General features: G+C 58.9%; 1 protein-coding gene across 1 annotated transcript in view; it reads right to left on the reverse strand.

The window, feature by feature from the left end:
• Positions 1-949: 949 nt before the first annotated feature.
• Positions 950-16,009, reverse strand: part of EFNA2 (ephrin A2) — a 36,703-nt gene continuing 21,643 nt past the window's right edge. Inside the window, exons 2-4 of the mRNA XM_061474626.1 lie at positions 4,015-4,304; positions 1,895-1,960; positions 950-1,123 (exon numbers count right to left, since the gene is read on the reverse strand). Of these exons, the coding sequence (XP_061330610.1) occupies positions 1,002-1,123; positions 1,895-1,960; positions 4,015-4,304 (478 nt within the window). The 3' untranslated portion in view covers positions 950-1,001. The remainder of the gene's footprint in view (positions 1,124-1,894; positions 1,961-4,014; positions 4,305-16,009) is intronic.

Genomic DNA, 16,009 nt, shown 5'->3' on the forward strand with positions numbered 1-16,009 from the left:
GTGCCAGCCATTCCTGGTGCTCCTGGTGCTGGCCATCCCTGGTGCTCCCGGTGCTGGCCATCCCTGGTGCTCCCGGTGCCAGCCATTCCTGGTGCTCCCGGTGCCAGCCATTCCTGGTGCTCCCAGTGCCGGTCATTCCTGGTGCTCACGGTACCAGTCATCCCTGGTGATCCCGGTGCCAGCCATTCCTGGTGCTCCCAGTACCAGTCATCCCTGGTACTCCCGGTGCCGGCCATTCCTGGTGCTCCCGGTACCAGTCATCCCTGGTGCTCCCCTCCGGTGTGTCCGGTTTGCTTTGCTGCTCATGGAGCTGCTCCGGGGTCCCACGGGGACAGCAGTGACACGCATGGCACGAGTGATGGAGACAGGGTCACCCCACCAGGCCCTTGGTGGGGGCTCGTGTCCGCCCAGGCCCCTCATCACCATGTCCCCATTGTAGGTGGGTGCCTGGAGAAGCACCTTGGGGCCGGCACCACCACATCCCGGTGCCAGAGCGGTGGCTGGGCTGGGAAGGAGTCTGTGACAATGGAGCCGTCGGCACCATCACTGTGCTGTTTGGTGTCCGGTGTGAAAGCAGGGCTCAGTGCGGGGCTGAGCCCGGCCCCGTGCGGGTCAGTCTGGCACGGGGGAGCGCGGGCTGGAACAACCCAGCAAACAAAAATAAACCCCTTTTATCTTTACAAAACCAAACCCCCCCCCCCCCCAAACCAAACAACGAGGCCTCTGTATTTGGTCTAGAAATGCAAAAAGCGACATCCAAGAGGCAGAGCCGGCGCCGAGCGAGCCGCAAGCGCGGGGACGGGAGCTGTCGGTGCGCGCAGCCGGGATGCTCTTTGCTCCCGGGGCCATCCCTTGGCGTGGTGGCCGTGCGGTGACGGGGACTTCCCGCGGTGGCAGGATCAGCAGCACCAACCCTCCCGGGGCACCGGAGGTGATGGAAGGAGGGGGGTGGCCGGAGGTGATGCTCCCCGGAGCCGCTCCCCGGCGCGTCGGTGTCAGCGCTACGAGGCCAGGAGCGTCCAGATGACCGGCACCACCACGAGCATGGCGCGCGGCACCCTGAGGCTGCAGCAGGAGTTGTTGCTGGTGAAAATGGGCTCCGGGGACTCGTACAGGGAATCGTCTGCGGGAGAGGAAAGGAGGGAGACGTGAGCCGGAGACAGAGCCCACCTCAGCATCCCGGGGGCTGCGGATGCAGCGGCTTATCCCATAGCAAGCAGCTGGGTGCTGATGCCTCCTCAAAGGCATCGCTGCCACATGCACTGGAAACTGAGATTGTTTCAAGGACCCAGTCAAGGGTCCTTTGTGCCCAGGCCAGCACAAAGGCACCCTCTCCGTGAGGGAATAAACCCCCAACACTATGAACACACTAACAAGCACTACGAGGAGAGCTTTCCCCACCTCCCGCTATGCCCTAGTCCTGAACAACACAGAATGATTTTTTACAGATGGTTTCATTATACTGGGTTTTATTTTAAAGCCATGCAAATACACAAAAAAAAAGAAAGACATCCTTTTAAACGGTGACATTTCGCAGGCACTCGTCCCCAGGGAGAGCTGCTGCCATTTGCTAATTACACGTTAACAGGAGAAGAAAATTATTAATTTGTTTTTTTAAATGGCTGAGTTATTTGATTCTGAAAAGTAGCCACTGTGCAGAGATTATTATTCATTCCCCCCCCCATACGGAGCTCGGCAGCAAATGGCCATCACCAGGCACAGCGCCTGCCATGGCACAGACACGCTGGCATGGATGCGGGCATTGTCCGCATCCCCATTGAGTGCTACCAAGGTGGGACCTGCAGCACCCCGTTCCCCCCGCAGTGGTCCCCACTCACCCAGGACCATCACCCCCTCGCCCCTTGGGCTACCCAGGGCCCCCCCAGTCACTCACTTGTTGGCCGCACATAAACCTTCAGCTTCAGGCAGGACCTGTCCACTGTGTTTGGGGGGGATGAGGCTGCAGGGAAACAAAGGGGAGAAGCAGGAGGTTAGGGGGGGCTGTGGCCCCACAAAGGGTCCCCAGTGGTCCCAGTGCAGCTGGGCAGGGAGGGATGGCTCGTGGGGCTCTGTCCCTGTGGTGAAGGGCTGCGAGCGCAGGCAGGGCTGTGCTGCTTCCCTCCACAGGTAAAACGAGGATAAAGGCACAGGAATAAGAATACTCACTGGGAGAGAGAAAGGGAGTAATTGCAATAATTATCTTGGTGAAAGTCCCCTCTCAATAGGAGAAAATGTGATTTATATATATGTTTTTAAAAGAATTTCATATTGTCTCAGAGTGGTTTTTTTTTTTTGCATTAAAGAAGGGCAGAGAGCATTATTCACAATGAAGTTTCATTTCAGCTTAAGGAAGGAAGGGGAATCGGGACGCCGCTCGCAGGAGAGGCAGCAGCAAGGGGCACACGCAGTTCCCTCGGGTGCCCACCACCATCCCTCCCCTTGGCTCTGAGGGACAGACACAGCAGGTTCCTGTACAGATGGTGACACGGGGGGCACCCCCCCCGCTGCCCCACAGGACCCATCTGGGTTATTTTATCCACACAAACCCATGGGGCAGCTGCAGAGGGGCAGCCCCCTCTCAATGGTACCCCTGGCCCCCTCGACGGGCGCATCCAGCCCCTGCGCCCAGCTCAGCATCACGCCCATGGGAGCGCTGGCATCCGACGGGGGATGCTGCAGAGCCTCCACGGTTGGGAGTTGTCCCTTTTCTTTCCCTCCATGGCGCTACCACCCCACATGGGAAGGAGAAGGCCATGCCTGCCGCGCCATGCTGGCCCATGCCGTGCCGCGCCGCGGCCATCCATCCGCCGGCTCTGTCCCCAGGGCCAGCTCATGCCCTTGACCCGGCACCGGGAGAGCGAGCGCGTCCCCGTGCCCGCGAGGTTAATGGCATTCCAATTTGCGAGCTCGAGGAGGAGGTAATTTCTTTTCTTTCATGTCTGCTAAATACGGTTCCTCAAAGAGGCATAATTTCTAATGTTCCGCATGACATGAATTCTAACCGGTTTAGCAATGATCGGCTTCACCATTTACTTCTGTGTAATCTCTCCCTAACGACATTAAAAATAAAAAAATAAAATAAAATAAAATAAAATAAAATTGGGGGGGGGGGGGAAGAAGAGAGAGTTGTAGCTGCTGTTATTTCACAAGTGACATTTTACAGGGGGGAAGGGAGAGGGGGGCAAAAATGGTAATTTAATATAGATAAAAGGAACAAATTAAGTGGGCTGCAAACAGATGCTTTAGGAAAAAGGGGGAGAAATAATAAGGCAGATAAGCACACGGCTGGCTCCGGCGCGGGAAGAGGCGCCCCTGTCTGCCCGTGACACCGCTGAGTGCTGGGGGTCAGGGCTTCTCCTTTATGGGTTTTTCACCCTTTATTGATTGCCAGACTCCCAGTGATGGATCCGAGCCCCAGTGGCTGATTTTGCCATGGATCTGCTGCTCTGCCCCCCCACATGCCCAGCTCTGCAGAGGCAGAAATTCAATGAGGGGCATCATCGGCTTGATCCTGCCACCGCTGCCTGGTGCCTATGGGAAGGTTTCTCCCCTTGAAGGCCAGTTTGGGCTTCATCTGTTGGGTGAGAAAGGGGAGTGCAGTCTAGGAGTTCATGGGAATACACAGGAGCGCATGGGGACACTGCCTGGGCCTGGCAGGGCTGAGCCACCACTTCGGTGCATCACCATGACCAGTGCCCGGTGTTGGTCCCGTTGGAGACGATGAAATCAGTGTCCCCATCATCCCGTGGTCCCTGGAAAGTCCTATTCACTCCTGTGGCCACCCCATGGCTGTGGCTCAGCCCTGGAGAAGGCTTTTGGCACCGTTTGGGATCTCCACCTTGACTCGGACATGCTGGTGCTGTCACCACAAGGATGGATTTGGGGGCATCCAATGCAAACCGACCTGTGGCTCAGCACCCAGGTCTGGTCTGCACTGCGGGGTGATGCGGGAGACATCCCTGGGGTGTTCTCACCGCCCCCCCCCATCCATCCCTCCCCACCATCCCTACTCACAGATGTAGTAGTACTCGTGGCCGGGTCTGAACTCGAAGCCCAGTGAGAAGGGGGTGAAGAGCTGGAACTTCTCTGAAAACTTGAGGGGCCCGTTGGGGGAGTCGGGCCGGTTGCACTCCCAGCGCTTGAAGCCCCTCTGACGGTGGTCGCAGGATGCGTGCCCCTCGTAGTTGACCATGTAGAGGATGTAGCGCTCCATCCGCTCGGGCAGCGGCTCCTCGTAGTGCGGGCAGTAGATGTCCAGGTAGTCGTTGATGCTCACTTCCACTGTGTAATCCCCGTGCTGAAACCTGAAGGAGAAACCGGCGTCAGGGGGACCACGCTTCACCGGATCCCACCATGGGGATGGGGTGTGCCAAAAACCTTGGGTCCACCACAACCCAGGGCCTGATCCGGCCCAGACCGGCACCACTGCTCTCCTCACCATTAACCTACAAGATTAACCCCGAGCCCCGTGATAAACCGCCACCTTTTAAGTCACAAAAGGACCACTGTTCACGGCGATGCTGTGGCAGCGCTGGCACCGCGCTGCAACCCCGGTGTCATTTGTGCTTCTGGCACTGATTACCTGAGACATCAAGGGATTAGCAGTGCTGGAGAGCTCTGGCACACACACTGGCAGCTCCCAGCTCCTCGGGGTGACCCCTGTGACACCCCCATCCCTACACTGTGCCCTGAGCGGGGGCATTGCAGCCCCCTGGAGCTCCTGGCACTGCAGCCGATGGAACTGGTGGCCAAATTGCCTGGCTCCCCCAGGAGCCAACCTGGCAGCTTGGCTTTAATCTCTGCTCATCGAGCTCGTTTTCTTTGCTAATTAATATGAGGTCCCCCTCAGGGATGGGGACACCGCACGGCTCCGGGGCTGGAGGAGCAGCGCTGCATGAAGGGATGCTCAGCGGCTGCAGGGGTCAGTGTGGCTTGCATGGGGTAGGGACGGTGGCCACGGCTCCTGTGGCCACCCCAAACCGGCATCCTGGGGGCTCCCTGTGCCCGGTGGGGTCTCAGGCAGGTGGGAGCAGGGCTGAGCCTGGCTCAAACTCATCGCACTGAGCACGGTGAAGGGTGACCCATAAAGGGAAAGGGGGGACCGCAGACAGCACGGGTGGGGAGCGGCAGCGTCCAGCCCCATCCAGCTCATTACCTGCTTCATAAGCACTCTGAGCACAGAGGGAAACGCGCTAATTAAGGAGCAGGGTTTTTCTCTCTCTCCTTCTCTCTCCTTCCCCGAGTCAGTTGTGCCAACCCTGCCCCTGGCAAGGTAACATTTTCAATGTAAAATTAATACAAAGGGCCAGGATTTACTGGGAAACAATTTTCAAACGCGCACAAAACAATGCCAAAAAAAAAAACCCCAAACAAAACACCTTTTTCTGCCTTTTGTTTAAAAAAAAATTACTTATTTTAATGATCATTAGAAAAGCCCGAGCAAAGGCGACTGAAACAGGAGGGCACGTGCTTAGCAGGGGAATAATAATAATTATTCTTTTTGGAGGGGAATAAAAACATCAGCTGACCCTAAGGGCCTTCGCTGGACTGGCAAATGCTGCATTAGAGCTGATGAGCTGTGATCAATGGCACCAGGCATAAAGTCGGGTTTTAAGCGAAGGACAGGTTTTTTGGGGGATGGACGTGGGGCAGGTTTTGATGGATGGATGTGGGGCAGGTTTTGATGGATGGATGTGGGGCAGGTTTGGAGGGATGGATGTGGGGCAGGTTTGGAGGGATGGATGTGGGTAAGGTTTGGAGGGATGGATGTGGGGCAGGTTTTGATGATGGATGTGGGGCAGGTTTTGATGGATGGATGTGGGGCGGGTTTTGGGGGGATGGATGTGGGGCAGGCTTTGATGGATGGATGTGGGTAAGGTTTGGAGGGATGGATGTGGGGCAGGTTTTGATGGATGGAGGTGGGGTAGGTACTGATACATGGATGTGGGGAAGGTTTCGATGCATGGACGTGGGGCAGGTTTGGGGGGATGGATGTGGGGCCGTGCTGGCAGCACCGGCACTTCTGCCCCAGCACAGCAGGCAAAGCCCAGCACAGGAGGAGGCAACCAGCACAGGGTTCATTGGAAGAGCCCCACTGATGCCCTCAGGATGGGGATGTGGGGATGGGGGCACATGGGGATGGGGTCTGTGATACTGTGCTTGTTCCATCCCATCCCAGGCACCAGCCACATGGAACCACCACGGACCAATGCTCAGCACAGGATGAGCTCGTCCCGCCTTGGCTTCAGCTTTCCATGGCGCCACAACCACACCGACAGCCCAGGTCCAGCACCCAGCACCCTAAAACCTGTCCCTGAGCACCAGCGCCCACGGGAGACCCGAGCCGGAGCCTCGGGCGCGCTCACAGCCGCGTCTGCTGCCGGATGAGCGCAGCCCCGCGCGCACGGAGCCCTCTGTTCCTTCATTCTCGTTTCAGCGGCAGCAGGGCCCCGCTGATGACAGCGAGAGGGTCTGAGCTGTCTGAACCGGGAGCATCCCTTGCTCGTCTGCTGCAGAGGAGATGCCCCTTTCAGCGGGGTCCTCCGTGTCCTGCTCCCGCCTGGCAGCACTGGGCATGGAGCGCACGCTGCCCTCCCTGCACATCTCAGACACGTGTGTGGTTTATGCCAGCCTTGGGGTGAGCTTTGTCCCTACCGCATCTCAGCCCTTGAGTCCCAAGGACACGGGGACACGAGCCCTTTGGTCCATTGGGAACTGCAGAAAGCAAGAGGAGAGACCTCTGCTTTGGCACACCAATAAAGGCCAATTCACGACGTTTTCAAGCCAAATGAGAAGCTCAGCTCTGAGCAAATCCACATTCCTGTTACTCTGCCTGGGCTCACCACAGCCGCACACATCATGGGGTGGGGACGATGCTATCACCAGGATCGATGCTATGGGATGGGGATGATGCCATCACTGGGGCTGATGCAATGGGATAGAGATGATGCCATCACCAGGAATGATGCTGGGGCTGATGCCATGGGATAAGGATGATGCCATCACCAGGAATGATGCTGGGGCTGATGCCATGGGATAAGGATGATGCCATCACCAGGAATGATGCTGGGGCTGATGCCATGGGATAAGGATGATGCCATCATCAGGAATGATGCTGGGGCTGATGCCATGGGATAAGGATGATGCCATCACCAGGAATGATGCTGGGGCTGATGCCATGGGATAGGGATGATGCCATCACCAGGAACGATGCCACTTCTGGGGCTGATGCCAGAGCCCACCACGGCCACCAGAGCTCTGCCGATGGACACAGAGTTCACCCACTGCCAAAGGGGTTAACATGGGAGCTTTGTTTTTCCCTGACAGAGACGGATGGAGCAGCCTCCCGGCCTCACCCGGCGGGATGTTACACTTGACAATTGCCTACTCGCAGCTTTCAGCTCTGTCAGCTACCATTAAGACCGGGATCCTGGCTAATTGGGTGCTTCATTAGGGGCATTCATTACTGTTAGCGCTGCCTGACAGCCAGGCCTGCTCTGCCAGCAGGGCAGGGGACACGGGCAGGCTCACGGCCCCACTGCTGACCCCCACTGCAGGGTCTCCAACAGTGAAACCCTCCTGGGACACCCTGCTTGGCACGGCCACGGCTCCCATCGATGCCAGCATCCCAGCGCAGGGGGCTCTATCCTGCATCGCTCTCCCACCCTCTGCCACCCTGGTCCTGGCACCAGCACCCACCACGCGCCGAGCCCCGCGCTGTTGGCTCCATCTCGGGGCCACGTTTAATGGACAACATCCCGGTGCCATCACGCGCCGGCCCCTTTGCATGACAAGAGTGGGAACCCATTGGAGTGAAATTGCCTGGAATAAAACATCGGAGCTGGCGAAGCGGCTCCGCTGCCCGCCCTCCTGCCTGCGCCGCAGCGGCACCGTGCCCATGTGCCCCCACACCGTGCCACGCAGGGAGACAGCTCCATGCCAGGGCCTTCCGAAGCTTTCAGCTCTTGGGTATTCCCTGTGGAGGGCAAAAAGCCCCCTGAGACCCTGCCCTGCAAACCAGAGGCATCCTCAGCCCGAGCCCCCCGGCCTCCATGGGGCAGAGGCAACCAGGAGGGCAAACCCTGCCTGGCCCAACAAGCAGGGTTGTGAGAGCCCAGCCCTGGTCCTGGTCCCCCCGGGCTGGGCAGGCAGTGCCTCGGCTTCCCCTCTGGGTAGCAGGAGCATCCCCCAAATCTCCCAGATAAGGGCAGCCAACCCAGCAAGGGAACAAAGCCCGTTTGTCTCTGGCCTCGCTGCATCCTGCAAGCCCAGCCAGTGTCCCAAGGGTTAAATAATTCAGATTTTTCTTTCCTGAACAGCTTGAAAAGAGATATGATTGCACCCGCTGAAATACTTGGCGGGGGGGGGGGGGGGGAGATATATTATGGAAGGAAAAGAGCTATTTAAGCTGAAGAACAGCGTTGGCACATAAACAAATGGGTATAAACCGGCCATGAATAAATTGAGGCTGGAAATTAGGAGGTTTGTAACCCCAGGAGCGAGGGGCTGGAAGGGGCTTGCGGAGAGGCAAGGAGGGGGCCTGGGTGCTGCCGGCACCGGGGTCCCAGGTGCAGGGATCCCCCGGCTCCAAGGGCACCCGTCCTTGCGGGACCAGACGCTGAGATGCTTAAAACCTCCCTTACGCTTTCATCTCCTGAAATCTCCTTCATTCAAATAGTCCCAGCGTGATCAGGAGTAATAAGCCTATTACAGAGCAAAATAAAACCCAGCAGCCCCCCCCCCAAAACCAGCCCCCAACCTCGCCCGCCGCCCTCTCGCTGTCTTCTAAACACAACCTGATGGGAATTGGGATGCTGTGCGGGCAATGCCAGCCCCCCGCCAGCCGCCGTCGCTGTCCCCCCGCCTCGGGAAACAGGCACAAAGCAGCTCCTGGGTGTTGAGGGGGGGGCATCAGGGAGGAGGCGTCCGCCCGGCCCCTTTCGGCAGCGTTACGGCTCTTTTCCCCATTAATCCTGCTGCTCGGCTGGTTGCTGGCGTGTCCATAGCCAGCAATGGACTTCATGCCGGGAACGTTTAAGCTGGTTTTCCCATCTGTTTCTCTTTCTCCTTGGACAAGCCGGCAGCGCCCAGCGCCGATCCCGCGGGATGCTGCAGGCAGCGCCGGGAGCCGGACTTTGGCCACGTGTTGGTCGCAGCGTCCCGGAGGCAGATTCATTCTCCCCATGCAAGAGCAGGAGCAGAGCTCAGGGCTAATGGAAGCTCTGGGAGGGGATGGAGCCAGAGCTGGATGCTCTCGGACACATGGGTCCATCCGATGCCGGTCCATCGGGGTTGGTCCTCCCACCCGGTCCCACCATCCTGCCAAGCACCAAGGTTCATCGTAACCGTGCTGCTTGGTCCTGCATAGCCAGAAAGCCAGCGTGAGCACCCAGTGCTCCCCAAACCTCCACCCAGCATCCAACCCAGCCAAACCCAGGGGATGATGCTCCGGGGTTGTGGCAGGAGCCGGTCTTCAGCCTCATCCTTCCCATGGAGGCGATGATGAGCCCCGGTCCCAACGGGGCCGTGTGTGCTCCGGCAGCATCCCCAGCGCCGCGGCGGTGGGGCAGAGCGGGGCCGCGCGTGGCGGGCTGCGGCTCACGGTACGCCTGTAATGTGGTCCTGAGGGACTCGCCGTACACACACCACCTAAATTATTTAATTTCTCCAAACTGCTGCACCTTTATAAATCATTAAAAGCTCCTTTTGATCTGTGTTAATGAGGTTTCCGCAGCGCCGTGGTTGGGAACGCTCGCCGGCGCCAGATAGAGAATCAGCTAATTAAAAATACAAAGAAGGAGCAAGTGGGAGGAGGGACGGGTCCGGCGTGGGGCAGGCACGGGGTGACGGGCACCAGGGATCGCCACCACCTCTCCGGGGTGCGGAGGGGTAAGGGATGCTTTAGGGATGCTCAGCCTGGTTTTCCCCTTTCCTCTTCTTCCCTCTGTTTTCCCCAGGGATGGGAGGATCCAGGCTTGGCTCTCCCCAGCCATCCCCACCTAACCCTAACCTCATGCCCCGACAGGAGAGCAGCCAGCCCGGCAGAGCGGGAAAGGCGGCGTCAAGTGAAATCCATCAGGAACAAAGCCACAAGCATGGGCGGCAGCAGAACCATCCCATTTACTTAGGGGTATCCCCAGTGGTTGAGCCCTGCATCCTCTGGCCTCTGCTCTCCCGGGCTGCGGGTGCCACCCCGGGGGCTCCAGCACCCATTGCCCACTGACCACCCCTCCCAGGGGCCTGGTTTTCCCCCCAGCCACCAAACCAGGAGCTGGAACCGTGTCACTTGGAGATGCCCACGTTGGCCAAAACACGGGGCTGCTGGTCCTCCCGCCCGCTGCCATGTGTGTGGAGAGGGATGAGGGATCGTTCTGGTTTGGAACCTTGGATGCTATCCCCCCTCTTTGGGAATGGTGATGTGCAGAGCCACGGCGGCAGGAGCTGACGGGTCAGGCAGCGAGATACCGGTGGGGTTGGTGTCAGCGTCGCTTTGCCAGCCCTGACAGCTTTAATATCAATATTTATCTCAACTACAAAACTCCGAGCCCAGCTACATATTCAGCAGCTCGATTACAGTTATCTGGAATGATGGTGACGGCTCCCACAGACGGGAGGTTAGTTTGGGCTTAATGCCATTTGACAGCCCCGGCGCAGCAGGGATGGGGATGGGGATGGACAGCACCGCCTTCACCCATCATCCGACCTGAGACCGAGCCATGCCTGGCTCACATAGGGCAAGCCCCAAGGGCCCCCAGCAGCCCATTGAGCCCCTTGGGACAGTTCTCCCCACTAGCAGCTGGCACAGGGCAGCCCAACACTGCCTGCCCTGACGTGCCCCAGGAGCCTCTCCTGACACTCCCTGAGTTACCAGGGCCGGGCCGGCGAGCCCTGGCTTGGCTTTGGCATCAGCCTCCCTGCATCACCCCCAGCCCGCAGGGACAGCGCGTTCCAGCATCGGTAAATCATCGACGGAGTCACCACAAGCGTGTTTTTGTGCTCAGCCTCCAAAGGATCCGCACCCTGATGGGGAAGGACCCTGAGAACCGGGTCTCTGTTGGTTTTACATCCCTAAAACTCCGCCAGCCACGGGCTGTGAGCCTCTGCCCTGGCGCTGGTTTGCAGCCCCGAGCAGCATGTCCATGGCACAGGCCATGCCCATCACACGGGGCCAGCTCTGCTGTGAACCCCAGACTTCCTCCTTCAGAAACCTGCTTTCTGGGGGTGCCACAGAAGCCACCGGCTCCCCCGTGCCGGCACCACGCGGTTCCAGCAAGCCGGAGCATGCAGCAACAGGATGAGCCGGAACATGCAGCGTGCCGGCGGCTGGGGAGGGCCCTGTGGGTGATGTGGGAGGGTTCCCGTGCAGAACCAGCACTCAGCAGCCAGCAAAGCGCATCCCCAGCCCCATCACCCATCACCAGTGTGGGCCGGCAGCGGTGATGGTCAAGGACCAGTGCTGGCCCAGGCAGGACTGGGGAGCAGCAGCCCCCCAGGCTGGTTCAGCCTGGCCTTCCTGAGGCTCCCTCCTTCATTTATGGATATTTCCCTTTCCCTCCTTTTAATGTAAATGACAGAGTCCCAAGGTGGTGCTCAGACGCAGGTAACCTCGTCCCAGCTCGGCCGTGCTCCCACAGGAGACAACGGCTCCTGTTACCTGGGGCAACAGCGGGGAAATTATGGCTGGCATCTAAATTGCGATCATTATGCTCCAGAGCCAACACTCCCCATTTACACTTTATTGTCATCTTTTGCTTTAGGGAGATGCTGAGATATTACAGGACGGGGTGACAGAGTGGGATGAGATGGGATGCACAACGAGATAGACTCCGAGATAAATGGGTACACCCGGAGCTATTATTTCAGCCTGTTTGCAGGTCTAGAGAAAGAGCAGCAAGCCGCACTCCCCCGGGCTAAGGGGAGCCTTTATAACACACAAGAAAACAAGATTTGCTTAAATGCAAGCGCCAGCCTGCCGAACCGGCCGCGCTCGGTGGCAAGGCGCCGGTGCCACGTCTCGTGCCTGCTGCCTGGACCCACAGCTCATTGGAGACATCTCCCCACCAAACCAGTGCCAAAAATGCAGCCGAAGCGGCCCCATCCTCCCTGTGGCTGCGGCGAGCGGGGATACGGCAGAGCCGACGTGGTGCCGGGCGCATCCCATCACCGTTCGGTCTTGTTCCCCCGGCACAGCAGCACTCAGCCACTCTCCAACACTCTCCACACGACACACTTATCTTACAAGATGTGCCCTGACCACACAGATTAATTTGGAGGCAGGAGCACGCCGCTGGCTCTGCGTGTACCAGGCGAGTGCTAAAGCCACATGGATGCAATAAGTCTTCTCATGGGCTTTTGGGTACAAATCGATGCTCGCCGGCACTCGCAGGTATCATGCTGGGGCTGGGACCCTATTGCAGGGCACCCCCAAGGGTGCTGCTCATGGGCACCCCAAAGCAAAACTGCTCCTGCTGCGTGAAAGAGCAAGTTTATTCTAACCACGCACTTTGTGCCAAGTTGCATGAGGGAAATGAAAAACCAAACTTGGGCTTCGTTCCTCCCCCTGCACCACGCAGGGACCACGGTGTGAAAAGGGGAGGGGGGAGGAACGCTGAAATGGGGCTTTTAAGTATTTTCAAGGAAAAAGAAGGAAAAAAAAAAAAAAAGGAGAGAAAAAAGCAAAGAAGTTCAAAAACCAAGAAGCTTTTCAGGGAAAAGCCAGGGCTGCTGCTCCTCCCCGGCCCTGCGCCAGGCTGCGCATCACTGTGCACAGGATTGGGAATCTGCCTTGGAGACCCTTCCCACCCGACTGCCCCATTACAAGGGAAGCTGGAGCTTGTAGCACGCATGTGTTTGGGACCAGGTCTGACCAGACAAGGCAAAGCTTTTAACAAATGGGAGCTGGCTGCTCCGTGATGGCCAAGTACAGCAGGAGCGAGCCGGGTGGACGGCGCCTGCACGCTGCTGCTGGTGCACTGACCTGCCAGGCTGCTCCTCCAGCCCAGGAGGTCACTCACTTGTCCAGAGAACCCCAGCGGTGCCAACTGGAAATACGCATTTTTGGCCCATGAGTTCTCCATTTTCCAGGTGCCAGAGCCCATCCCGGGGGTTGAACCCGCTCCTCCTCGCAGCAGCAGCTCCGTTTTGGGGTTCTTCACCCTTGTCCCCACACTGCAGCTCCCTGGAACCACACCGGCTGCTGCAATTCACTGGCCCCTCATTAACATGGATGCTCCTTTGCCCAGCGCTGAGACTAATCAATACTGCCATTAACAGACTATCCTGAATGAATGCATTTTAACCTGGCAGGCGTTAGGATATTGGTCATTTTTCCACTTAACCTGGCAGGAGGAGTTTTTTCCATTGCTGGTGCCCAGTCAGTGCAGCAGTGACTCAGGAAAGGATGCAGGGACAGTTTTATCCCACCCAGATCCGTTCTCCTGAGATGCTGTTGAAGGGGAGCAGGACCCGTGCCCACGAGTCCCAGAGGGAATGGAGTCACCACAACGGGACCCCTTATCCATGGGTTAGTGCTTCGCTGCCACGCCGGCTGCTCCAGAACCTCAGGCAGCATCATCAGCACAAGGGAAAGGTCCCCTTGAGAGCGCTCTGGGTCCATCACTGCTGCCACAGGTCCCTGTCCCCTTGTGCCCTCCGTGGACCCCTGAAGCAGCAGCCGAGCTGTTCTCCCCCAGGCACCCCAGAGCCACCCTCCCCTGCTGCTCCCGCCTGCCTCGCAGTGCCTCTGGCTAAACAGAGATCAGAAATGTTAGATCTTTCTTAACATCTCCTGCCAGCACTGTCAGTGGCCCTCTCCAGAGTACCAGGGCCCTCTGTTATGTAAACACAGCACATTCTCTGTCAAAGATTAAAAAAAAAAAAGGCTCATTTGCACATAAAAGCAGCCTCTGCACCAGTTACGGGCACTGTGGCATGTAAGGAAGACTGTAGGTTAAATTCAATAATCAAGTGAGGCGGCGCAGAGGTCCCGGCTCCAGCTCCTGCAGCCCAACGCAGCGGCCAGCGAGCCCATGGGCAAGGGATGGGGAGGAGATCTTGAGAGGCAGGATGGGGCGAACGGTCCCATGTCCTTTAGCAGGATCAGGTTGGAAATGACCTTTAAGGCCATCAAGTCCAACCTTTACGCCAGGACTGCCAAGGCCACCACTAAACCCTGTCACTAAGCCTTGCTGCACGGTGCCTCATCACCCTGGGACCCCTACTCTGCCCTCATGCTCCTCTGTCCATCCGTGTCCCAGCTGCTTGTCCACGGCACCCCTGGACCCCACCGTATCCAGGCCCAGCACCATTCCCATCTTCTCCACTTGGAATGCCAGCCAGACCTGGGTATGGTGCCCCCACAACCCTTCCTACGTGCTTTTGGGAGCACCAGGTGTGCCGCAAGTGCGGCCGACCGATGCCCTCATCCCACGGCACAACCACGTGGCATCTCCGCAGGAGCAACAAGGAGCCGCTCGCCTCGCCAATGGTGACTGCAATGACAGCTCTACAGTGGGGACAGCAATGGGGGTGTCTCCATCCGCAGTGACCCCACGGCCTCCCCGGGGAGCGCCCGCGCCCGCCCGGCTCCGGGGATGGCGGCAGACAGCCATTCCCGCAGCCCAGGTCCACGCAAATTCAATCAGATGAGGAATACATCGTCAGGGAGACGCCGGCTGGGAAGTGTAACGGTAATTGTGTTAGTGCCGGCAGCGCCGCGGCGCGCCACGCTGCAGAGCTGAGGGCACGGTGGACGGGCACAGCATCGCCGCGGACCAAAGCCCCCCCCCCCACCTCCCAGTCCCAGCAGGGAGAAGGCAGAGGGTCAGGGGAGGACGAGCAGAGCTCTGTGAAAGCCGGTGTCCAGATGGCTCAGGAGAGGGCAGAGCCATACAGCAGAAGGTGTTTACAGTGGTGCCTGACAGCAAAGGTGAGAGGGGCAGCGAGGGGAGGAGAGGAGAGGCTGCCCACGGTCTCCAAATCACAGCTTGCCACGGTCCAGCATGCGTGCGCCTACAGGTGCCGTGTACAACCAGTCCCACGCGCACCCAGCCCCACGCGCTCCCTGCCCCACACACGTCCCCACAGCCATGCAGCAGCTCCCGCAGCCGCCAGGCCCTGCACGTCGCTCCCAGCCGGAGCCCAGACATGTGCCAGCCCATGCACGAGGCCACGCGTGCTCATACGTGCTCCGGCTGCTCACGCTGAGCGCCCTAATTAACACGTCTGGCGAGGCGGGCGGGCGCTGATAACGGGCACGGGACGGGAGCTGCTGGGGGTTATCTGGCAACGGCAGCCGGGGCCCCCCGCCGCCCGCGGGGACAGACACATCAAGGCACCCGTTTGGGGGTCTCGTGCAGGGGGACCGGGTAAACAGCCCCCAGGGCTGGCCTTGTTACCGCTGCCACTCATTGAGGCTGCGCCCGGCACGGTGTGGGCAGAGCCCCCGGCACTGCTGCCGTCGGCACTCGGCCCCGTGCCAGCCTCTCGTCCCATCTGATGGGTGAGGGACAGCCCATCCTTGGGCACCCACCTTGCCAGCACCATCAGCAATGGGCTGCAGGGAGATGCTCAGAGGAGCCCTTTGGTACCCACTGGGTCACTGCCACCATCTCACCTTTCCCCTACCAGCCACTGCTGCCCTGATCTGCATCCTTTAGCTTACAGGCAGTGTCCTGTGCACATCCAGCCCAGCCTGACCATGGCCAGGGTGCAGCCACGTGCTGGGATGGGTGATCAGCATCACCCTTGGGTCTCTCAGTCAAACCAGTCACTGCCCTGGTGCTCCCTGGAACCACTTCCAATGGGCTCATCCCAGAGCTATGAGCAGGACTTAGCACAGAGCTGCTGTGACACTGGCGTGGCAGCCACTGCCTCCATGCCTCAGTCTCCCTCTCCCAGGGCTGGACCATCCTGCACGGCACAGGTCCAGCAGCACAAACAATGACCGAGGAGAGCCTTCCCCTCCCCACTTTAAGACACACAAATCAATGAGGCCAAACACGCATTATTG

The sequence above is a fragment of the Pezoporus flaviventris genome, unplaced genomic scaffold (assembly GCF_033815535.1).
Source record: "Pezoporus flaviventris isolate CSIRO_AGI_PZ_B2104156 unplaced genomic scaffold, CSIRO_AGI_Pfla_v1 ptg000080l, whole genome shotgun sequence".
NCBI lineage: Eukaryota > Metazoa > Chordata > Aves > Psittaciformes > Psittacidae > Pezoporus > Pezoporus flaviventris.